The sequence below is a fragment of the Lycium barbarum genome, chromosome 6, assembly GCF_019175385.1.
Source record: "Lycium barbarum isolate Lr01 chromosome 6, ASM1917538v2, whole genome shotgun sequence".
Taxonomy (NCBI): domain Eukaryota; kingdom Viridiplantae; phylum Streptophyta; class Magnoliopsida; order Solanales; family Solanaceae; genus Lycium; species Lycium barbarum.
Genome location: NC_083342.1, coordinates 110,664,272 through 110,689,001, shown reverse-complemented (window position 1 = coordinate 110,689,001; position 24,730 = coordinate 110,664,272). Strand labels below are relative to the sequence as shown.

General features: G+C 35.5%; 3 protein-coding genes across 7 annotated transcripts; all 3 read right to left on the bottom strand.

Annotated features, from left to right (window-relative positions):
* Nucleotides 1-2,690: 2,690 nt before the first annotated feature.
* On the bottom strand, nt 2,691-5,582 carry LOC132599973 (putative RING-H2 finger protein ATL21A). The gene is made up of 2 exons (XM_060313117.1): nt 4,834-5,582; nt 2,691-3,293 (listed from the first exon to the last, which is right to left on the bottom strand). Exons 1-2 carry the CDS (start codon nt 5,522-5,524, stop codon nt 2,866-2,868), a joined length of 1,119 nt encoding a protein of 372 aa, XP_060169100.1. The 5' UTR covers nt 5,525-5,582; the 3' UTR covers nt 2,691-2,865.
* A 265-nt stretch (nt 5,583-5,847) lies between these two features.
* On the bottom strand, nt 5,848-9,626 carry LOC132599972 (probable F-box protein At3g61730). The gene is made up of 8 exons (XM_060313115.1): nt 9,398-9,626; nt 7,729-7,928; nt 7,582-7,626; nt 7,292-7,456; nt 7,169-7,216; nt 6,709-6,879; nt 6,308-6,415; nt 5,848-6,224 (listed from the first exon to the last, which is right to left on the bottom strand). The coding sequence occupies exons 1-8, from the start codon at nt 9,493-9,495 to the stop codon at nt 6,142-6,144; spliced, it is 918 nt and encodes a 305-aa protein (XP_060169098.1). The 5' UTR covers nt 9,496-9,626; the 3' UTR covers nt 5,848-6,141.
* A 2,162-nt stretch (nt 9,627-11,788) lies between these two features.
* On the bottom strand, nt 11,789-23,485 carry LOC132645451 (histone-lysine N-methyltransferase ATX5-like). 5 transcript variants are annotated; one of them, XM_060362437.1, is made up of 24 exons: nt 23,042-23,484; nt 22,106-22,958; nt 21,553-21,608; nt 21,279-21,477; nt 20,823-20,954; nt 20,565-20,633; nt 20,394-20,462; nt 20,200-20,291; nt 19,965-20,066; nt 19,406-19,541; nt 18,369-18,441; nt 18,160-18,259; nt 17,923-18,047; nt 17,689-17,834; nt 17,416-17,520; nt 16,165-16,229; nt 15,689-15,908; nt 13,767-13,853; nt 13,613-13,669; nt 13,191-13,280; nt 13,000-13,086; nt 12,601-12,675; nt 12,381-12,481; nt 11,789-12,245 (listed from the first exon to the last, which is right to left on the bottom strand). In XM_060362437.1, exons 2-24 carry the CDS (start codon nt 22,868-22,870, stop codon nt 12,155-12,157), a joined length of 3,042 nt encoding a protein of 1,013 aa, XP_060218420.1. In that variant the 5' UTR covers nt 22,871-22,958; nt 23,042-23,484; the 3' UTR covers nt 11,789-12,154. The 5 variants fall into 5 exon arrangements, with proteins under 5 accessions (XP_060218420.1, XP_060218422.1, XP_060218418.1 ...); XM_060362439.1 differs by having other exon boundaries at nt 19,965-20,054; nt 22,106-23,485; XM_060362435.1 differs by having other exon boundaries at nt 22,106-23,484.
* Between the last annotated feature and the right edge of the window lie 1,245 nt (nt 23,486-24,730).

The following is a 24,730-nucleotide window of genomic DNA, read 5'->3' as shown; positions in this document are numbered from 1 at the left end:
GCAATTTCGATATGGACAGCCAGCTTATATTAGAAAGAGTTTAAGATGTAGAAAATTCTATTTATTTATTAGTTGTTTCAAAAGTCAAATGTTTGAGTTGGGGTTCATGCCAAAGATGTTATGAGCCAATTCAACAGCAAATATAAAATCATACTTGTACAAAAGAGTTAAAAGGACGTGTTGTCGCAGGTTAACGCTAGATTAAGTTAAAAAACCGAATATAAATTCATAAGGACCCATAGGAGCCTGAATACAGCGGACGGATAAAGACTAATCGTAATAATTTATTAATTGAATGATACACTTGCAACTGGAAATAATTTTAACTACTCCATCTTTTTTAAAACAATGTATTTGGAAACTCATAGCAAGTAAATGCTTAAATAGTTACGTTACTTTGTCTTTAAGTTGCTTCCATGGGAGTACAAGAAAGCACACACCATAAGGAATAATGTGAATGGGACTAATACTTTCGTTTTGTTGCAAATTTAAGCTGACTGCTACCACATAAGGGGTTATCATAGTTTTTGGTTGCCAATCATAGAAGCATCGGCTGGTTGAAATGAAGAAGTGTTACCGGGGTATTATGTGATTGAAGAATGCCTATCAAAGTGAAAGACTAGTTTTATAAAACAGCTAGAATGCTAACATTGTTATATGGTAGTGAATGTCGGGCTGCTGCAGTTCAACATATCCACAAGATAAGTGTGTGTGCGGTCATACCAGATTAGATAAGATTAAAAATGGCCACATTCGCTAGAAGGTGCAAATAGCAGTAGGATAAAATGTGAGAAAGTCGTTTGATATAGTTTGCACTTGTACACTCGACCTACAGATGCATCAGTCCATAGGTACGAAATTATGGTAAGTGAAGGTATTAAATGGGACGGAACAGATTTAAAATCACATGGAAGAAAGTTGTCTTGAAAGATCTACGAATTTTTGGTATTAATGCAGACTTAACTAAAGATAGGATACACTGAAATAAAGAATCTATACTGGTAATAGCCACTAGTTGAGGATAGGGCTGTTCACGGTTTTGGTTAAAACCAAAACCAAACCGAAAATTTAACCAAACCGAATAAAAAAACCGACATTTGGTTTGGTTTGGTTTGATTTGGTTTTAAATTTTAAAAACCGATAATATTTGGTTTGGTTATGGTTCTATTAAAAAATAACCGAATAAATAACCAAACCAAACCGATAAATTATATACATAAATTTTATAATTATTTATATGTATAATATCAGTTTTTCATAAATAATTATAAATATTTTATACCTTTTAATCATTAATTTGATTTTTGGTCTACTTATTTCACATGATTGTTTAAGACCCATGTTTTTAAGAATATGTCCAAGCCCATGTTTTTAAGAATATGTCCAAGCCCATGTTTTTAAGTCTTTTAACTCTTTAAGTGTTAAGTGTAAACCTACTAACGGAAGCTCACGTTAGAGTCTAATGTCTTTAACTTAAATGTTTAGCCTTTCTTTGTCAGCCATTTGATTTTAGGTTGTTTCTTCTTCTTTTTTCGAATTTATACCTTTTTTTTTTCTTGTCTAAATGGGTCCTAAACTTCTAATATTTTTCATATGAAGAGGACAGAGGTTGTAGATTTGAAGGTTCCTATAGAAGATACTTCAGTAACATCAGCATTTGCTGCAACTCAAGCACATGGTAATGCCCTAATACTTCTTCCGTGGGTAATCCTCCTAAAAAGCAGAAAAGAACAACACCTTGTAGTCGAGACCTTAGCCTTGGGAATAATGATAGAAAAACATCTGAAGTTTGGGATCATTACATAAAGTTTTTTTAATAAAATGGGAGAATTGAGGGAAAAATGCAAGTACTGCCCCAAAATTTGGGATCATTACACAAAGTTTTTTTATTTCATATATTTTAATTTTAATTTTAGGGAGTCTTTATGTTTAATTAATATGTATGTTTGTAACAATGCTCTACTTTATTTCTAGGTATGTGTATTAAGATGATAAAAATGGTGCAGCCACTACTAAGTTAGTTTTTAGCTCTATATGTAATAGTTTAGTAACTTTGGGTAACTTGAGTAATACACTATCACTAATAGTGAAAATGTTTCTATGATGTATGTTCCACCTTAAACTATAAATAAAAGTTATCGTTTGAACAAAAAAAAAGACATGTCTTTTTTAATTTTTTAATATTTTACTGATAAGTCTCATGGCTGCTAGTCATAAACCGAAAAATCGAACTAAACCGAACCAAACCGACAATAACCAAACCGGTAGTTATTATTTTATTTGGTTTGGTTATGGTTTTAGACATTTAAAAACCGACTAAATTGGTTTGGTTATGGTTTTAATCAATAACCCAAACTGAACCATGAACACCCCTAGTTGAGGATACGCTTTAGACTTGTTAGAGAACTTTTATTACTTATATTTTTATAATCAACTTATTTTCACTTAAACTTTATTTAGTATGATGATGATATGACTTAAATGAAGAAGTGAGAATTTATATGGCCGACCCCAACTTGTTTGAGGCTGAAGCGTAGTTATTGTTGTTGTATTGATCAACAGGAAAAAAAAAAAATAGGCCGGACAAAAATAGGACAGCACTGGGAAAATCAAATGCCCATGAAAGAGGAGCAAATTGAAGACTTTGATGAAAATCATGTGAAAACTTCAATCCATGGACGTGGGCACGCGAACAAAATATTTGAATAACAAGAACTAGCTAAGCTTCTACAGAAGTAAAGAAACTAGCACTAAACCACAATGATCTTACTAAACGCCCAATATGCATATGTACAACTTTGAATTGGGATTTACAACATTAATTTCAAAATGCAAAATGTAAAACAAACTACGTGCCAAGAAGAACTAACACAATGTTGCAGGAGAAGGATTGTTTCTGCAAACAGGACAAGAACCATTAATCTTTAACCATTCATCAATGCATTCATCATGAAAGCAATGTTCACATTCAGGTATACACTTCACTATCTCATTAGGATGGTACTCTGCCAGGCATATTGGGCAGGTTTCATGATTTGGACCTGGAACTCTCCGACTTTCTCCAAGCACTACTTTTGTGTATGACTCGATTGTCGAATCGTCGAGGCCTGTAGTGGATGCCGGATGTGGTGCTACGGTTGTTGTGGTGGTGATATTTTGGATTGCATCTACAGCGAGCCGGAATCGGCTGTAATCAAAGCAGATGTAACAGGATACACCAATTATACATGTGATGGCTGGAATAAGTAAGGTTATTGCAATAAATTTGAAAACTTGTCGACCTTTTTGGCTACCTGCAAGTGAAATTATGGTAAACTTTGAGACGAAAATGTTGTCATATTGGATCTTATTTTTATTTTACCTAAAATTTAGTAGCATAGACTTTTATTCTTGATTCACTTAAACTGCTAATACACCAGGCTCAGCCACTCAGCCATGTTGAGTCATATACGAAGGTATTGGATTATTTAACTAATTATCTTAAAGTTTTGAATTTGATACTCAAATTATTAGAATAAACTTTTGTGTAAGCATGTCATTGCACCCGTAAAAGTAAATCCCATAATTGGATTATATATACTGCAAGGCGTTGAATACTGCATATAAAAAGTTATCCAAAAGTAATATTCCTACTACATATTTTATATGTCAATAGTTGAATCGTTATTTTCTTTCACAAGCCAATGGTATAATCCAATAATTTTATTAGTTTATAATTTTATTAACTAATTAGTTTATTGAGTTGTTAGGATCTACAAGGAAGTGATAGAATGGCATACGCGATACATTTTCATTTGCACGATCTCAATCAATCTGCAAGTTGCGGAATGATACAATACCACTTGAATTGGAGGCAGCTTCTCCATAAGGATTGACATTTGAATACTACTCCCTCCATTCCGTAATAAGTGGTTTTTTAGGCTTTTCAATTTTTTTCAAAATAAGTGGTGCTTTAGGATTTCAAGAAGACTTTGGGCAGATTCTTCCAAGATTACCCTTATTTAAATAGTCAAGATTCATTAACTATCTTTTCTTTTTTTAGAAAGTAGTAAAACTTGATTAGGGGTAAGTTAGTAAAAACACTCCTAATTTTTTAGGAGTGAGCAATTTTTTAAGAGTGTGCATGAGCCTAAAAAACACTTATTATGAAACGGAGGGAGTACTATATTAAAATTAAAAGGGGCAGCTTGGCCTTTCAAATTTGCCAAATGCACTTATCAATATTTGTGATGAATACAAAAAAATTTATTCCCAGTGAGACAATCAATACTAGATTCATATAACATCATGATATGTACTATAATATATTTCTGCATTATCCATAACTCACATTATAAACCAAACCAACTCCAAAAGCTTTCCTACTAATCAAAGTCAAAGAGCCGTTACCCATATTGGATTATTTTATTTGAATATTCTCACCTATCCTTGACTCCGCCTATGTGATTGCCTAGCATAGTTTGTCCTCAGCTAGGTAAGTTAAAAAAAAAAAGTTACCCTAGGTTGATAGCCAGTATAGAGGTAATTTCCCATAAAGGGATCTTTACACAAATACAAGGGCTCTGTTTTATCAATCCCAACAAATGAGGCATAATTGATTGATTGATTCTACTCTTAGCTACACAAACGGGTTGTTTTCTTGTATGGTTACTCAATTAATAGCTATTATCTCATAAAGTCACATTTCTTCTTGATTCAAATTTGTTTAACGAAGAAAGTGACTTTTTAAGATAATAACTATTAATTGAGTGACTATCTGAAAAATCAACTCTTACGCAAATGGAAATTACAGAAGAAGAAACGGAAGGAGACTCTAATGGAAAAAATATTTACCTGACCCATGGCTGTCAAAGCATTGAATTTCTCCATTAATGGCATTCTTGAACCCACAAACACCATGTTTTGCTTCACACTTTTTGCAGTTTGGTACATCCCACGTTAACACAAGATCGGTATTAAGGTCAGTTAGAAAATCTGATTCGTATTGAAATGCCCATGAAACAGGAACGGACGAATTGTTGATTATGCTACAGTTATACAAACTTGTCATTTGGCTTGCAATACTCATAGAAGTAGCAGCTAATATTGAAGTGGTGGAATTGCTTAGACAGCCAATGACATTCAACCGAGAGAAAACTGTATTAGCTGAACAAGTCAAGAGAGTATAGTTCAGATAGGAAACAGCTTTGAAAGGTGAAGAAGGAGAAGTAGTAGTGTTGAAATCGAACAGCCGTTTTGGGAGGCAATTAGATGGATCATAGAGTTGTATTTCTTGGGTACGGTAGTCTATATCCCGTACATAGTAATCTCCTGCACCTGGAAGACTTAGAACTGTTCTACCTTGATTGCTGCATCTAAGACTGAAACCGGGGTAGCTACAGTTGTGAAGGTTCTGGCCTTCTATTCCAAAAGGAAATCGTATATCAAAGTGGCTATTCCCACAAATGGAATCCGGGCAATCATATCTTCCATAGACAGTTGAACAGAGAAGAAAATAGAAAGAGATGGAGTTCAGAATACCCATGTATTTCAGAAAGTCAATTTGGATAAGGATGAAGCGCCATCAGAAATAGCGGTTTGCCCAAGTATTTCAAAGATTCAAACCATACAGAATTTCATTAACTTATTAGTTGTTTCAAAAGTCATAAGTTCAAGTTGGTTGACACGACAAAGATGTTATAAAATCCAAGTTATACAATGTACTAAATAAAGAAGATGTTAACAGTTCAACTTCCTTTAAAATACTGCCTTTGGGAACTCATAGCAAGTGAATGCTTAATAATTCCATTGATTTATTATTAAGTCACTTCTATTAGAGGACAAGATAGCATAAGCCATAAAGAAAAGTCAGGCTGCATCATGAATTTGCCTGTTAATTTGGCTAGTAAGTAATATATTACAAACAAGAATCGTTTACTAAAAAAATTATACATTTTTTTGAATTTGCTAGGTATAACTTGGTGGAGTACAACCCGTTTGAAACTTATTGATAGTGGGCTGATTGTTGTATTTATGGAGTTATAGGCTTAGATCTAATATTTGCTGAAACAATGAGCTCTGGTTTGGTAGGCAGTAAGATTATACTTGGCAGGTTTTTTTAGATTATACTTGATAGTATTTGACAAAATCACTGGAGCTTCATCACAGGAGCTGCTCTGATATTCTGATTGAAACAATATCACCACTCTTCCCGGACTTCATGACATGGAATTTTATGCAAAGACCTGCCACCACAATATAACAGTAAGTAATGAGTGAGAGATAAGGTACGGTTTGTCACTCATGAAACTTGCCGGGGTAAATATACCTTCATTCTCTTGCAAGTTTGTGTTGATTGCTACTGCATAAGGGGTTATCATAGATTTTGGTTGCCAATCATTGGACTTCCCTACCCATGACTTGACATCAAGAACAGCTGAACATGCATTTACAAATGACACAGGACAGAATTAAATCTCATGATATCAAGTATAAGTCACTGTCCTTTGTTCTTTATCAGGGTCTAAAGTAACAGGAGTTGTCTTGCCAATGATTTCACGTGACTATGAATTATCTACATTTTGAAAATTTGATGAGTTCTTGTACTGATTCATGAAGAACCAGGGAACAGCATAAAAGCTTCTATATTTTGGAAATTGATGGTGTTAGACTGCAGTGCAAAGCTAACAATAAATTATAGGTGTCAGTGAATTGAGCTGTTGAACTTACCAGAAGTTGAGCAATCTTTGAGATGTTTGACATCAAATATACCAGCAGATGCTCCATCAGCTTTCTTATTCTCATTTTGGGAACCTAGCAACTCATAGTCCCAGCTTCCATCCTGGTATCCTTCACTTAGAAACAGTTCAATATGTCTTGCATCTAATACCTGCATCGTTCCTGCATAGAATAACACATAATTAAATCTTTAATCAGCTTTGCTATCACTTTGGATAGACAGGAAAAAAAATGTGGGAATTAATCTTGGGGGTGGAGACCCTGGGGAATGGACTAAAACCAAAAGGGGTGACTGTGGAACAGTTTAATTTGCACAAACATGAAGTGGCAACGGTTCAATCTGCTGCCAATGGTTCAATTAGTAGAAAACCCTCCTTACTGATTAAGTTCCTAAAGGTACAGTAACCTTGTCGTTCCTTTCTAAAACATGAAAAAAACACAATCAGCTCACCATCACATGTGTTGAGGTCACAGACTGGGCAACGAACAAGCTGCAAATCTGGAAGAACCAATGAACAAAGGGATTTAAGGGTCACCCTGATAAGAAATTCTTTTGAATAATCACAAATTTTACCAGCAATCCAGATTCCATTCTTGACATTTCTGACCACACAGCACCCATTTAACTCCAACATCTTCTCAGTTGTCCTCTCCTTAAGGAATTTCAAGGGAGGGATCAAATTCCTTGTCAGGAGTGCATTTCGCGAGTCAAAGGAAAATGCTCCAATGCGCATCCAGTCTGATCATTCGTTCAAACAACTTAAAAGGCATCAACAACCATTGACAGAAATTGTCACCACCTCAATGCAATGTGTTAATTCCAAAATTCACCATATAAAAGCAAAACTGGAGAAAGGGCTATACCGATATGCTTATCCTGCTGGCGGAACATGTAAGAGTGGCATCCATCTGCAACGAATAAATTAATTTGTTACAGTAGAGAACCAAACAGTTTCAATATCATTTCTGAGTTAAATTGTCAAACTCGCTGTAAAACGAGAAATTGCTTACTGAAGGCTGTTGCATATAAGTTGATCCATTTGGATGTTACTTTTCCAGGATCAGGAACCTGGAGGTCTCGCAAGCATGCATATTTCCATATGCTATCCTCCATCATGATACAATGGAACCACTTGCAAGTTGCTGCAAGCATCACCAAAGATTTTCCATCCAGGAGCTTAGCAATCTCTGTCCACAGGTCCTCTTCGTACCTTATGGAATTCAAATAGGCATAAACTCAGTCTCATCATCCATGAGAAACTTGATAACTACCATATGATACACAACAAAGATAATCTCAGTAATGTTAATGGTCATGCAGATGATATTAGTTAAACAAAGAAGCTGATAGCATTGGCTTCTGTGATATAGCAAACTATGTGATTTTGATTCGCAGTACTACAGAGAATAAAGTGACGTCAAAAGAAGGACAGGCAATAGCAATTCGCTTGAACTTGTATATTCAAAACCTTACGGTTATCCACTACCCAGAATACTTCTAAACTCATAAAGTGAACTGAAGCTAAAGATCGGATTTGCATGAGTCTTAAGGAGACTCTTAATACAGCTATTCACCTTCTTATAGAAAAGATGGTGTAGTATCAATTATCATATTTTAGCTAATACTCGAGCTTGAGTACTAGAAAATTTGTGGATCAAAGAGTATTCAACTGCAAAACCTCAACAAATAAACGCATTCGACAGTTGCAGCACAGCACGCATGGCAATATGCAGATCGCAGATGAATTTTAGCTCAAATATCAATAGTATGTTTCACTATTGAATCCACGGAACATAGAGCAAACAAGTGATTGAGAAATTAGAGAGACTTGATTTCAAATGTATCCCCAATCGTTTCGTATCTTCTATAGATACATAAAATAGAAATACGCAGCAACACAAAGAGTCTAATAATACTGTCTTTTAATACAGTATAACCTCGCCTTCTTAGACGTAACATCATTCAAAGATAAATCCATTCCTTGCTCAAATTCGTGGAATCAGAGAGCATTGAACTGCAAAACCTCAATCAGTAAACACATTTGACAGTTTTGCTACTAATACGCATTGTAATAAGCAGAGTTTCAATTAGTATATTGATCGGAGGCGTAATATATCAGTTATGAATATTTAGCTAATACTAACATATGAATCGATTTCTAACTCAAATTTGTGGATCAGAGAGCATTGAACTGTTCGATACAATAAACGCATTCAACAGTTGCGGCGCGGCATAACACACATTCCAAAAAGCAAAGCAGCTGAGAATTTTAGCTCAAATTCACCACAAAGCATCTATTCAGCTAATTTTTTTCAATCGGATTACTCTATCTTGTAGATACAATAAAATACGCAGAGAGATAGATAACTGAACTGTTAATACAGTATCAAATCGCCTGCTTACAAAAGCAATAGATTCAACTACATGAATAATAATTTCAGCAAACAATTTTAACTAATATTCAACGATAAGCTTTTGGATCAGAGAGCATTGAACTTCAAAATCTCAATCAAATATAATAGAATATTGACAGTTGAGTTGCCGCACACAAATCAATTCGTTTATTCATGCATTAAACTGATATAATAGAAAAGCAAAAAAATCCTCGATTTCAAATGCTGTTACAAATGGATTAATTACTAGATATACACAAATACAAATAAAGCAGAGAGGGAGAACCAGGAGAAGATAGAACGGGAAGTGAGAAATGTAGTTGTTGTTAATCGAGGAGATACACAGCAACATAGAGGTCTCGTTCTTCTCATACGCTTTCCCATTGTTGTGATTTGAAATGTGACTCACTGTTGCCAAATTCAAACTGCAAGTCGTGTTAGCTATTTATAGGCGCGCCAATGCATGGATTCAAACTACAGTTGGAGCTCAAGTACATTGCGTACTGGGCCTCAAGCCCATAGTTCCGGATTTTGTGAAGTAATTACACGGTTTGTCCTTCAAGCATAACTTGTGAATATTATGATGAGCAAATTATACCTCTCTAGGGATAAGTTTGATTTTGAAGGATAAAAATCAAAGACCAGCACAAAATAGGGTCAAAAATGCAAATGTCCCTTCTCTGGGTTTCCTTTTATTACATTTTGTATTTATTTTTTAAAGTTGTGCAAATATAGTCCTATCTTACAGACAAAATATTAGACCATCATTTAACGTTTGGAATAATTTACAAAATTTTAAATTGTCGTATAATGTTTTCTCATAAGATTGTCAGTTGGCTCAAAAGGAATCTTTAGACCTTGGTCTGAAAGTCCACAAATTACAAGAGAAGTTTAAAAAAAAAAGAAAAAAAGTAATTCACTAGACAGTTGTCCTCAGAGGTTTAGTGATTTTGGCGTGATCTTTTCATTGAGTTCATAAATACAATAATCAAACTTCAAGATATACTCCCTTGAAGTTTGAAGTATTACGACTAAACTTCACGACATTGTATTCTGAAGTTTGAACAACCGGACATCATAGCACAATGTCCTGAAGTTTAGAACTACCACAAATGATTTTTAGGACAAATTTTCTGAAGTTTAAAGTACTATACCAAGTTTCAGGACACTCTGTCTTGAGGTCCGAACTGTAGAGTTCAAACTTCATGCTTGTGTATATTCCTGATATATATTATATACTTATCATCTTAGTATATCGTGTATTATTTAGTGTTCAAATAAACCTGCCAGCTGTTCATTGAATATAAAAGTAAAACAATATGTTCCAGACAAATGTGATTCTCGACTATGTTGTTATTCCATCAAATATTCATAATAACAAAACTAACAATTTCAACAAAGTATAATGAGAAACCCAATTGTGCGTCTTACATTAATACAAATACTAATTCCCCAGCACTATGATATACAATAACACCTAATACTATTTCTTGCACAATGAATCTGGTAACCGGAAAGTGAGCGAATATACGCGACGTAGAGCATTATGAATATGGTGTCATAAATAATATTCTTAAGGATGTATTGTTTCAGTAATAAACTTTTTAAAATAGGTATTCCTTTTTTGTGTTTAGTTAGGAATTTTTTGGGCCGGAAATGTAAACTTACTAGGAATCCTAATGTGTACCGGATTGTTACTAAGAAGTAAGAATTCAGAGTAAACTCTCCAAATCCCAACTCAAATAGGAGAAAACATTATGCTAAAACGAGTGCTTTCCTTCTATAAATAATAACATGCAAAGTTTATACGTCCAAACAACAACTGAACCATGCCTACAATAAGACTCTTTGGCAAAGACATCGAAGCGGAGGAGGAACAGAAGAGCATAAAGCTATTCGGACAACGGATTTTCCTGCATGCAACATTGAACAATAATAATAATCAACAGCATTACAATAGATGCATATATTTGCCTCCACCAAATATGTTTGAGGCTATTCAATTTGTTCGAGGGAGTCGACTGGTTTACATAGGCAGGAAGAAGGCAGAGAACTCAGACATCAACCGAAACTTGGCCAGATTCTTTATTCCTGCTACATACACCATGAAAATACGCAACGACTTGAGCGAGTCAGAGAGAAAAAAGATAGAGAACGAAGATAATGAGAAAGGCCTTAAAGTGAGTATAATGGACCCATTGGGTAACTTTCATGACATGAACTTTACCAGATGGAAGAGCTTGGATAGACTTGTGTTTAACAGAGGATGGAACAAGCTTGTGGCAGCTAACGAGCTTCTAAAGGGGGATACAGTTGACCTGTGGCACTTCAGAACAGGTTCTCAACTTTGTTTTGCTATAAATATCATTAAGAACTAAGTAGGATTTTCATGTAAATTCTTTCCCTCATCATTTTCTTTTAGGGATGTAAATATCATTTTGAGGTAATTGTACTCTTGATGCCTAGTTTATAATTAAGGCCCGGTTTCTATTAGTATTGTCCGTCTGTTGTCTTACTCTTTTGAAGTTTAAACTATGCACAACATAATTCTTGAATTTTAATTACAACGTGCAATAACTTTTGTACGCCTTAACTCTCTTAAGTTTGGAATTGAAATAATCAACTAATACAGAGCGGATATATTGGAAGAACTTATAAAAATATGGGTCAAAGTAAATGAGACAAAAAGAATAAATGTCACCTGAAATATAGAGCTAGAGATTCAAAAGGTACAATGGCACTTTAGCCCTCTTCTGCCAAATAAACTCAATACATGTTGCAAAACTCAACAATTTTTCCTTTTCCCTTTGGTGAAGCTTTCATGACATGAAGGAGAAGAGCTGTCAAATGCCAGCTAAATAGCTGGTGTATACATTTTATTTGCAACTTAAAATTCAATTGGAGAGAGAATGTGACAAAATGGCTGGCTGCTATTACGAAACAAAACCCACACACAAAAAAAAAAAAAAAAAAAAAAAAAAGAGAGATTTGCTGTATTCATGTTAGCATGTCACTGTACGAGAAATCCTGTACATCAGCTACACTAGTTCATAAACTTCCTGCAATTAGGAGCTCCACATAGGCAGGGCACTTTAAGATCATCATGCTCATCCGGATCAAACAAATAATCATACCTGTTAAACAAGATAAGCAGAATATAATTTATTTTTAGAAGAGAACTGCAAGACTAAATTAACAGATTGGAAAACCCAATCAGAAACCAAATGAACGAAGAGATGATCCACAGAAGAGGGGGAAAACTGTCATACGTCAACTCATCACCAGCAGATACATTGCTTTTAGCTATAAGGACTATCCGACTCTCCTCTTCACCCAGACTCATGATCCTCGCATAGCAATTGGGCATGCACTGCATGAGATAACGGAAAAAGCTTAACCACCTAAAATGAACAAGTAATCTGAGAAACCAAATTAGCCCAGACAGCAGAACAAACTCAAACGGAAGTTTGACAATGAACAACAGCCTACCGAATGATTGATTAAGCGTGCAATATTCCCTTTATTTGTCGCATCAATCACGACCTCTTCGCTTACCTTAAACAGCTGCATGGAGAGAACATGTGTTAGCATCAACAGCTGAGACAAATAACCAGAAGAAGCAACAGATCTAGCTTAGAGATCATTGATTTTATGGGCTCAACAAATCCTTTGACTGGAGTACAGATGATAGGATAGTAGGGGGCAATATGAGATCTTTAGCATCCTTACAAAGAGTTTAACTAATGATTCCCTCTAAAATCTAAGCCTATTTTAAAAATAGAGTAGTAGACTGATCAGAGTCATCTTTGCATGTTCAAGACAACCCATGGCCTAGGCACATGTACACATATGACAGAACCCCACATAAAAGTAATGAAATTGACTCACATAACAATCTTTTCCCTCCAGCCGATAGCGTGCCTCTCTTAGATCAGCAACACTACGCCGCACCTGCTCCCCGCGATACTCAAGGACCTAGAGAAGTAGACAAAAATAGTGTATCACTTAAAAATCAAAATTAAACCTCCATAACGGTAACAAAAAGAATTCCCTTAAAACATTTCATTCATGAGATGTACCATTTCTCCTTCTTGAATGTTTCGCCGTGCAAAGAGGCCCCATCCATGTATTCCAGATTTACCAAAACAAACTCTCCGATTTTCCAGCATCTATTTAACAAGAAATAGACAATAAGTTTGGTTTCAAATGTATTTGCAGTTGCTGAAGCATGTGCTGCAACTATATTATCTGCAGTTATTTGCCTTTACTCTGAAAAATAGCTTGCTACAATTATAGTTGCTTAAGTGATGACAGTAAGAACTGATAGTGTGAAATTTAGTTTTGGAGTACTAAAGATTGGGGTTGTGAACCTGCTTAGTCAACAGGTATCATGCAACACGGAATACAAGTTCGCTAGTTTGAGTAGTTGCCCATTAACAGAGATGATATTCCATAGAATAAGCAATCAGTCTTCATGCAGTACAAAGAGAGGATTATTTACCTGCAGATGGATCAGCCGCTCTTTGAGTGTTGAAAAAGCCTTCACATCTCTAGCCAACTGTACACATAAAAATAAGAGAAGGAAAAACTAATCAATTAGATTGTGTTACAACACAAGATGGATTCTAAAACACGAGAAGAAACGTACTACATACTTCTTGTGAGCTTAAGCAATCTATTGCTTCTAAAGAATGTTGCCTTGGCCCCATCAGTCGATGGAAAACTGCCTCTTGTCCAGCCCTCTAGACAAAACCCAAGCAAATTAGAGGCAAGAGCAAAAAACAGATCAAGAAATCTTCCTCATAAAGATAGAGCAAGAAATTAGATGCAAAGAATACAAAACGATGGAGAATGATAAAATTAGTTGGTCACTTCCCTGCAATTAATGTATTCTTCTTGCTAGCATCTCCAACTCATACACTTGCTCTCATCCGTTTCATTTGTTATCATAAGGTGTCCTCCATGGTTTAGACTTTTAAATTTAACATTAGTTACTTGTTACAGGCCATCTTACACGGAATTATTTTAACAACAAATCAAGTGTTTTGTGTGTGTCTGTCAACAGCAAAAATGTCTTCATTGAACAGCAAAGTCAAAGGTTCCAAAGCAAACGTCCATGTTACATGGAACAGAGTTGGGTACTATATTTTCCAATGGAATATATTCAACCCATGTTTTGGGACTTCGAAGATAATTTAAGCAAATGATACAGCCCACTTGGTGTGTGTCATCAATTTAACAAGTTTCATCAGAAAGACATGCACAAAATTCACAGTTGGTATATGAGAGAAGATTTTTGTGTGGCAAACAAGGATTTTTTAGTGTTCTAAGAAAAGAGTCCGACAGATTGGGTGGTGTGCCTCTATTGAACTATTAGTACAACAAGACAGCAGAGAGAGGTGATAGCAGAAAAATATGGAGTTACTGAAGGGGGTGGAGAACTAGAAACATTACTGTTTTTGGGTGCAATCTTTGGAGAACTATCTTGAAAAAGTGGGAGGAACTTAGTAGTTAGTGGTAACATAACTTTCATGGTAGGGGATGGGGGTAGGGTAAGTTTTTTTGAAGATAGAGGTTGTGTGGGGATAACATCTTGAGAGCCATATACCCAAACATCGATAGTATTTCATTCAAAAAGGGGATGACAATCCAACAAATTTGGAAGACACAAGAAGGAAATGTTCTCTGGGATCTCCAATTCAGGAGAGATCTTCAGGATTGGGAGATAACAGATTTCAAAACTTGCTTGAGATGCTCTACAAACAAATTGTATCCTCAGAAATCAAGATCCGTAGAGATGGGAGTTAGGGAATGGTGGTCGACTGGTCATTTTAAATCCCATTATGCCAAGACGCTTACAAGAGATGTGATGGTTTTCTCGCACGTTGCAGTCTGGATTACCAGAACACCAAGAAAGGTATGTTTCTTCATATGGCTGACGACAACAGGAGTGATTTTGGCAGCCGAAAATATGAGGAAAAGGAAGATCACCTATATTAGTTAAAGTTTTACATGCAAAAACTCGAGAGATGGTATGGATCACCTTCTACTGCATTGTCAGGTAGATTCATGGATATTGTGAGAAGACTCTGAGATGATGTAGACTATTTTGTGGACTATGTCGCGGATGATAAGTATGATTTGTTAACTTGGGCTTTCAGAAGACAACCCGCGCATGGCATGAACAATGCTCCATAGCTCTCATGTGGGTAGTGTGGAGAGAGAAATAGAAGAGCTTTTGGAGGAATTGAACTTCATTTATACATTTGAAGAATGGCCTTTTATATATCCCTCATATCTTTTTGGTGCACCCACGAAATTCCTATTTGTATTGAGGAATGGATATCTTTTTTAGAGAACAATTTATTTTGTAGGTTCCCTTTTTGGGTTTGTTATACTACTTCTACATGGGGGTTTTCCTTTTACTAATAAAATTTGTACTCACTTGATCAAGAAGAACACACGCAGAAGAAAAAAAAAGTAATAAAGCTATATTCGTTGAAATAACGAGAATAAGGCGCAAAAGGCAAATAAGTAATTTCGTACCATATTTAAAAATTATAGAAGAGCATAATACCTTATTGCTAGATTTCTGAAAGACTCGACACCTTGCAGCAGAGAGAGGATCAAAGCTAGTGGTTCCAGCATCAGATGCATCAGAGAGTTCAACAGTCTTAGATGAGATGAGCCTTTTGCCTCCCGAACAATGTTCTTGACTTTGTCTTTCTACCAAACTTTTCGTAGAAAACACTCCAAACGGAGTCCGCATGACCAGGACATTGTCTGTGTCTGGAGCCCTGAAATTCAAGCATATGACATATCTAGGTAAACAGACATCAAAACCATGGGGAAAAAATGAACAATGTCGAAACTGCTTCCCGACAATAATTAATGGGAAATCTTAATGGAATCAACCTTAGGTATAATGTCAAAGAAGAAGAAATTTAATAGAAGAGAGAATTGTTTATTTGCCATAGGTGTTAATCTCAAAAGATAAGAAACAACGCAAGAAGAAAATAGATAAACAATAAGAGGACAATATATTAACGTTACCTATGAAAGGCACAATATGATAACCAGCTTGTTATCTGTATCCCATTCTTCTCTGAGCAGTTCAACTGATATTCAGAATTTTGAAGTATCATATCAGGTAATTACTTCCAATTGGAGAAAGAAAAAAAGGAGAACGAAAAAAACAAAAATAGAAGCACATATACAAACAGACTTTCTTTTGATAGGAAAATGTCTTACATATGCAAACAATTATATTATACGCACACACACAACAACCATTATATAAACATGCTCCTTCAGTCCCATTTTTAAGGAAAAAAGAAAGACTTTTGAAACTTGTTTAAAACAAGTCATAAACATTGTTGGGGCCATAAATCAACTCATTAAGGGTAACATGAGAAGTTTAAAGTTGAATTGTTTCTAAATATAGAAATGTGTCATTCTTTTGGGACAAACTATAAAAAGGAAAGTGTCACATAAAATGGGATAGAGGGAATAGTAAAGCCTTGTCTTATTGCAAATGAAGGGAGAAGAAACACATAGTGCATTCAAATGATCAATTAAAGCAGCTCCAGAGTGTAACACTTACGTACACAAGGAAAAGAAAACAGGGAAAGAAATTGGGAGACTGCAACTTTCAGCACCAAGTCCTATAGCATATATGCATCATTACCAATGGCATAATTACGCAACTGTAGGAAAAATAATGGAGTTCCAAAACTTTATGACCAAGATAAGAAATTATTATTTTTGCTCATGTTTCCAAGAAGCGACCTAGTAATCGAAGAGTTGGATTAACAGCCTTGATACCAAGGTTCGGATTCCAGCAGAGATAACACTAAGTGAATTCTCCACATCTGCCTTACACCTAGTACATGTGTTGGTGGAAGGTGGCAAGTACCCAAAAGATAAGTTAAAGTGCGCACAACTATCAAGAAAATGTTTAGAAAGAAACTGAATTATAAATCTCGCCGGTCACAAAAGCTAGAGTACATCCCTTACAAGGTAACAACTAAAAAGCTGTCTAGATGTTATCACTCCTATATTTAAGGCAAGCAACTGTGAACATGAAATCTGATCCATCAGTGAGGAAAACCATCACAATCTTCATATGCATCAGCTTTGCAATGCAATGCCCTAGCACAATCATTCCAAGCCTGAATTTTGATGAATGATATTTGGATTTTACACTAAACTATCACATTATCTTCCTTCTACTACTGAATGCATCTCTTCATAGAGATTATCATTGTAGAATAACATACACAAGGAAAAGGGTGGGCAGCTTACTTCCATATGATATCCAGCTCTCAAAGCACACATAGCATGAAAGCTGGTGGCACATTTGCAACAATGAGTGCAAGATCCGTGAACTTGTTTGCAGATCACACATGCCTGCAAATTTATTTATTACCAAGCTTTTTTAGCCGACAATAACTAAATATTTTGACAGAAAAAGGAAATTACTTATTGCATCAACCAGATCAGCAGCAGGCACTTGAGAAATCCAAGAATGATCAAGACTAACCAAATGAATATAATCCCATATAGATACCAAAGTACCTTTAGGAAAGTGTTCGGAGGAATTCTAAGAAGCCCAGCAGCCGGCTCCATTTTATCAGCATTATGGAAAGCAACTTCAGGCCGAAACCATGCACATGTAACGTGAACCCACAAGGAGTCAACATCAGTTGGCTTTAACGCACCACCTGCAAAAGCATTAGTTAACAAAATCTAGATTAGAAAGTCATTAATGAAAAACATTTTACTAAAATTGCTGGGTGTCATATGACTTGCCTTTGACTGGGCAAAGACAACATTCTCTTTCAATTTCAGGGGTTTCACATGCTCGACAGACCCATGAAGCAAAATCCTGAGCATTGCTTACTCCATAGCATTCTTGATGGACGGCTATTTGACACCTGAATCGTCGGGATTAGTTACACTAGAAAACAAAATCCCGCCAACCAAATCAAAGGAACATGTCCATTCAAAGATATTTGTTTCTCCTAGATAGTTCTTTTACAGGAATACCTATTGCATATGATTATTTTATTGTAGTCCCAATCCTCAACCCATCTACATATAGCACATCTCTCTGTAGTCCACTTTGCATGAACAGGTTCATACTTCTCTGCGACAAAAGAAGAGACATATGATTGCTTGCTCAACAGGATACACACAAAAAGAGGCACTCGAGCACTGAAACTCCAGTAAAGCAGCAGAGAAGGAACAGAGATTACCTCTTAAAAATGCAAACAGCTGCTTCTGATTTAAGTTCTGATAGCTAACATTATAACCATTACTGTCCGAAAGCTGCAGCATCAATACTACTAAAATTAAAGAACATAAAACACAACCTACTCCAGATGTTGACGAACAGAAGAAAATCACTACGTTTTATTGGTGTGAAGCACTACAAGTTAGTTGAATTCTAGACCAAAAACTGAAGTGAACACCCATGAAAAGTAATGTTGAGGTAATAGTATCATGATCTATATAAAGCATATTCCACCAATTAAAAAAAAAAGCATATTGCAAAATGAAAACGAATATCAGTCATTTCTTTATTAGTCATTCTTTTAGTCTATCACTACCCAACAACATAAAACGTTCCTGAAGTTGACACCAAAAAATTAACCATTGAGGACTGTTGCAATAGAACCCTTTAAGAATCCCATCTGTCGTTGATCCACTCTGTGATCAGTGACAGGATGCAATGAAATAGATAAAGGGAAAAGGCTCAAACATACCTCTATTTTGGAAAAAGGGCTAAAAATATCCTCCGAACTTATTTTGGGTCAAAAATACCCCTCCCGTCCTTAGAATTTTCAAATATACCCCTGCCTTGACTGATATTATTCGCCAAAATAACCCGAAATAATTTTTTAAATCCGCTCTATCATTTAAACCCGACCCAACTAAATAATAACCCATAAGATCCCCTTATTCCCCCAATACGTAGGTATGAAGTTTGAGGGAATTGGGGGAATAGGGGGATCTTATTGGTTATTATTTAGTTGGGTCGGGTTTAAATTATGGAGCAGGTTTAAAAAATGATTTCGGGTTATTTTGGCGGATAATTTCCATCAAGGCAGGGGTACATTTGAAAAGTTTAAGGATGGGAAGGGTATTTTTGAGCCAAAATAAGTTAGGAGGAAATTTTTAGCCCTTTTTCCAAAGTAGAGGGGTATTTTTGACCCTTTTCCCATGGATAAACTAAGACACAGCATCAGAGAAGATGACATATGATTTAGAAACTTCATAAACTGGTACACACCCATTGGTCAAGTGTAATCGTTGAGCCCTTTAATTTCACGCTGCACTTCCATTTCTTTGCTCTGCAACCAGTATGTTTCTCCCACTCACTAAGTGTTTGCTTCTTTGTTCCGCAAGAACCACACTTGCACTGAACTCTGTGACAACAATGAAGGAAGTAAACTAGAGCACTTTCTTTAAAGAAAAAAAAAAGGTAAACTAGAGCAGTTCATATCTAGAGCAGCCAAGTATGAAGTAATCAAGCTTAGAAGTGCTCCATATATTTTGCAGCAGACCAGTTGAATCACGAGAGAGTGCCCTTATCTCCAAGCAAGTTGTTCACACTTGTTACCAACCGAAAATAGTTTTTTCTAGTACTAGAATTCTTTTTGTATATTAAATGCCAAAAACTGTTCATGAATTATGCTTCAAACAGAAGAGTATGATCAAAATAGATCGGCTATCACAGCAGGCAGTCGACCTTAGCACTCACAAGGACCTATCCAGATTTCTTTTATCATATGAACTTCAAGATTTTTCATGATAACCTTTTCTACCCCCATTCTCTTTCCAGAACTTACAGGTGAATATCTGGATAATAAATCCCTTCGACTCCAGTACACTCAACAGTAATCATGTTGGGCATCACACTTCCACTGCTCTTTATTAATCTGTTTGAAACACTTCAACATTTCAAAGAACAAAACATTACAGGCAGTCAGCACAATAGAACAAGTAGTAAACCGACCAAACACAAGTCCAACTTATTCATTTGATAGGATACATCAACCAAAATGCAACTTAAGCAGAAGATACCTCGCTTTTGGTCCCCACTGTTCTGAGACCAACAATTTTTTGTTAAAATTTGCTTTGCACTCAGGGCAAAAGTAATCAGTGTTCTGTAATTTCTGCAAAAGGTTGGTATAAAAGATAAATCTCCCATGCACTTTACCAAAATCAAGTTACGAAAAAGGAGGAAAGACAATACACTGAAATGCATATGGAAATACCTTTAAAGTGTTGCTGGAAATATCTGCACATTCCGCATGCACCCAAACATCACAACCATCGCAACACACCTAATAAGAATATCACGTGATGAAAAGTTCTTAGTTTGTTCTAGTTTGCCAGCCAAGGACTCAAAAGGAATCAAAAACTAAAATCAAAAAGAAAATTCTCACCCAGCTCCCACCATCTGAATGATGCCAAATTTTCTTGCATATGCCACAATATTGCTTTGATTTCCTCAACTGAACAACACAAAAAAATCTTAAGAAAGTGGGGAGCAGAAAAGAAGTATTGCCTTATAAAGATCTCATAGAAGGAACACGCAACATATCAATTGAATAGCATAAATCTGGAATTAAAGCATGTGTTCTTCAACCAAGGAAATACATGTAAACACAGAGAATTGCATAGTAAAAGATTTTGCAGATGACCTTAGTACAATGCCTGCAGAAAAACTGAGCCTTGCACATTGTATCTTTAACTTTCTTCATGGTTCGGAATGGAACAATCAAACCACAACTGTCGCATGGTCGAGTGTCTTTCCTCTTATCATATCCATCCTGCTGAAGAATTACCCAGAAGTCATCCGAATGGAACCATTAGAGATTCTTCAAATCATTATGGCAGTGTAAGATCATATTTCAAAACCCAAATGCTCCAACAACAAAAATTTGAACACTTCAACCAAGAGTGAAAAGGTGGGTTTGCTGTTTGCTCCTATCTTTTATGGATACTCCAAATAGTAAGAAGATTAATATAAACCTAAAGAATGAAGCTCAAAAGAATAGCATAAGGCTGACAACAGGCTAGATTAAGGCCTACATCAACAAATTTTCAATTTCAGATCTTATTCCTGGAAAGGACGTTTTCTGAAAAGTGAAACTAGCCTGGTCAGGGAAACAGAATTCCAGCTCCTGATTTGATCCAGTAGCCTCTTCAACTCCACTGTCATTAGTTGCCGGAGGTGTCTCTTGTTCCGTCTCAGGGGCTTGATTTGTGTAGCCATGTTCAGCTAGAATTGCCTCTTCTATTGCCATTTGAAAATCACTTGGTTTGCTGCCATACAATTTAGTCTGCCCCTGAAATCTGGACAAAGTAATGATGAAAATTCAAGTATCCAAAAAATTACCATAAGTTATTGATAAGTGGAATATCACACACCTGTCCATATACTCTTGGAAAGGGAAGATCATTCCAGCTTTGACCCACCCATAATCCTACAAACAACAATAGCTTTGAAGTTCCAAATCCAATCACCATAACTATGTATACAAGTATGTCAATGTACCAAAGGCATAAAATGCTCACTTTATCTTGTTGAGGCTTACAAAAATAAAAGATATCAGCCTTTTCCCTATATCATTGTATACCCAGAATCATCCCACCACACCAATAGAAATTATACTCCCTCTCTTTCAATTTGTTTCTCTTACTTTCCTTTTTAGTCTGTTTAAAAAAGAACGCCTCTTTCCTCTTTTGGCAACTCTTTAATTTGAACTTTCCACATAGCATGTTTAAGACCACAAGATTACAGAACATTTTGGTACATTCTACATATCTTTAGTTTAGGACAACAAAATTCAAAAGTCTTCTTCACACTCTTAAACTCAGTGCCAAGTCAAAAGCAGACAAACAAATTGTAAACTCAGTGCCAAGTCAAAAGCAGACAAACAAATTGAAACGAAGGGAGTACTAATGAAGAAAGAAAGATTACCCTTAGGCCACTTCTGGAGTAGCCATAAAACATGACACAGATCGTGCCTGGAATACAAGCCCTTAAAACAGCCTCAGGTGCTTGCCATAACGGGTCAATCACCACAGCAGGCCAGGAAGGAAAACACTTCCCGCATTTCGCCCACACTATATCTCCCGAAACAAAATCTGCTGGCTCAAAGAAATCCTTCTTCTTTCCAACCTCCTTCATATAGCCCCTCTTCGCCCTCAGTTCACACTCACCACTCTCCAAAGAACTACCTTCACCTAACGACGTCACACAACTTCTAGAACAATCTTTACTACTTCCCATGTAAGAAAACTCCGAACTAGGCATATGAATAAGTTGATTCTTAAATAAATGCATATCTACTACATTAGACGACGACGACGACTCATCAAGCTTGAACCTTTTCTTATGAGGCAAAACTACTCCCCTTTCGTCGTGCAACTCTTGTTCTTGTTCTTTCTTCCATGAAGGCAAAACAACAGAATCATTAAACTTTGAAGGAAGCACTTGAATTCGACCACGAGAAGACTTCAATAATGGAGGCTTGTTATTATTACTATTACTATGAACCTCAAAAGCTTTTTCCAAGCTCAATGCTTCTCTACAAAATGAATCTACTAAACTAGTACGATAATCTTCTAACTCCTTTATAGGCACTGTAAATAGCTCACTACTATTCAATTCCTCGGCAATTTCCTCAGCTTTGCATCGATTGAGTTTCGGCATTTTCACTTTAACCCTACGTTTCACCATCATCTTTCTCGCGTTACCTGGAGTTGTACTCGTAGCTTGCGAAGTTGTACGTTAGAAAATCCTCCTCACCCATTCCCAAATCTCCAAAACCCTAAATTGAAACAACAAATCCGTCAAAACCAAAATCCCCAATTATGCGAATCTCTCAGTGCATCAATTGCTCCAAAAACTCACCGCTTCAACAAATCAATCAGTTATCCAATAACATTGACAATTTTTTTTTTTTCCAATTGTACTTATAATCTCAAAGATCGAGACCAGACAAAAGCAAAAATCAGAATAATTCTATAATCGGTGAAAAGAATATTTCAACAAAATTAAATTAAAATAGAAAGTTGAAGCTTCTAAAATTGATGGGAATCGGATGTATCGAAAATTTATGAGTCACGGAAAACAAATTTCAGAGATATACAGATGAAATTAGAGATATATAGCGTATATGTTTAGAGGGGATATATTAGTATGTTGTCTGTAAAGTAGTAAAACTAAAGTATATTTTTATTAATTATTTTCTAGAAAATTAAATAAAAAAGAATATTAAATTCGATTTAAAAAAAACTTAGGGAGCTTTGGCTCCAAGATTGTTGCGAAATTCGAAACAAGAAGCAAAAATTGGGAGGGAGATGAGGGTATCGTGGAAGCGCGAAATTAAAAATATTAATGGAAATTTCCTAAAGGGGCAAAATAGACTTTTTGGGATGATGAAACTGTGATCGCAAAGGTATTTTATTGACGGCAGTGATCTCATGAGTATTACACGTGTCTTTTTTCTATTGCAGTATTTTATATTTTTTTAATGCGTGACTAAGAAGCAGCAAAAGAGCAGTTGTGAGGGGGTGATGTTATGTAATGTGTAAGTTGTAATGCCTGCTTTTAGTTTGGAAGGTTGGTGTGTCTTTCTCGCTAATAGTCTCTTTTTCAATAACCAAAATCCACGTGAATTGTTTTGCACTTTATAAAAAACTGTATTTTACTTGGTTGAAGGTTTTATATCATGACCTATATTTTTTTTAAATGATCAAATTTCTCTGGTCACCTGTTCGATGAAGTGTAGTGTAACATATATTCTAAAATCTTTTTTCTAGAAATTCTTGTTTCTTATTATGAATCAAATTTAAAATTATCTACAGATTTTTAGTATATGTTGTTTTTTTCTTTGTGTTTTTCTTCGCATTATTCAAGAGTATGATCGGAATATGAGGATAGATTGATAAGAGTCTAGTGTGTATCAAATTATGAACCCCAAAAGATAAATAGATTTGGGTACTCCGTTTTGAAAGTCATGTTAAGAGATTCTTGGTGTCCCCGTTCAAACTTGATATTCAATATTTGTCATCGTTTTATAATATTTGTAAAAATAATTTTGTTGATATTCACTATAGTTGACTTTCTATCTTTTTAATTACTCTCCCTCTTATTTTTGAACTCTTCTTCTCTTGCAATTTCCCCTTCTACAAAAACCTAAATAACAAAATATATTGTGCTCCAACAAGTTTTGTAATTGCAAGTGATGGGTTATCGCCTAATTTTCTTTGGAGTGCACTCGATTGGAATGAGGAAGTTAACCATTTTCAGGTGTTGTAGAATTTGCTCTAGTGCTTGACTTATGCTTTCAGAAAGTGACATATTCTTTAATTATTGTAGCTGCAAAAATTAATTTGCTCGACAATCACTCTTTGCCTTCGTCACTAAAATTCCTTTTTAGTTTTCGATATTCTTTGTTCTATCTCACTGCAAAAGTAAACCATACAAGTCCAATTTTGATATTATGGTGAGAGGAACACGAATATCAAGTCTAGTTTTTTTTTTTTTTATGACTTGTTAACAATATGAAAAGATAAGTAGAATATAGAGATAAACCAA

Coding starts and splice junctions, on each gene's coding strand:
- LOC132599973 (XM_060313117.1), bottom strand. CDS start 5,524: ATGGGTATTCTGAACTCCATCTCTTTCTATTTTCTTCTCTGTTCAACT. Junction 3,294..4,833: donor CTTTGACAGCCATGGGTCAG/GTAAATATTTTT, acceptor TTTCACTTGCAG/GTAGCCAAAAAGGTCGACAA.
- LOC132599972 (XM_060313115.1), bottom strand. CDS start 9,495: ATGGGAAAGCGTATGAGAAGAACGAGACCTCTATGTTGCTGTGTATCT. Junction 7,929..9,397: donor TCCCGTTCTATCTTCTCCTG/GTTCTCCCTCTC, acceptor GAATTCCATAAG/GTACGAAGAGGACCTGTGGA. Junction 7,457..7,581: donor CCAGCAGGATAAGCATATCG/GTATAGCCCTTT, acceptor ACGAATGATCAG/ACTGGATGCGCATTGGAGCA.
- LOC132645451 (XM_060362435.1), bottom strand. CDS start 22,870: ATGATGGTGAAACGTAGGGTTAAAGTGAAAATGCCGAAACTCAATCGA. Junction 19,542..19,964: donor TATTATCCAGATATTCACCT/GTAAGTTCTGGA, acceptor TTGTTGTCACAG/AGTTCAGTGCAAGTGTGGTT. Junction 18,048..18,159: donor AAAATAATCATATGCAATAG/GTATTCCTGTAA, acceptor CCGACGATTCAG/GTGTCAAATAGCCGTCCATC.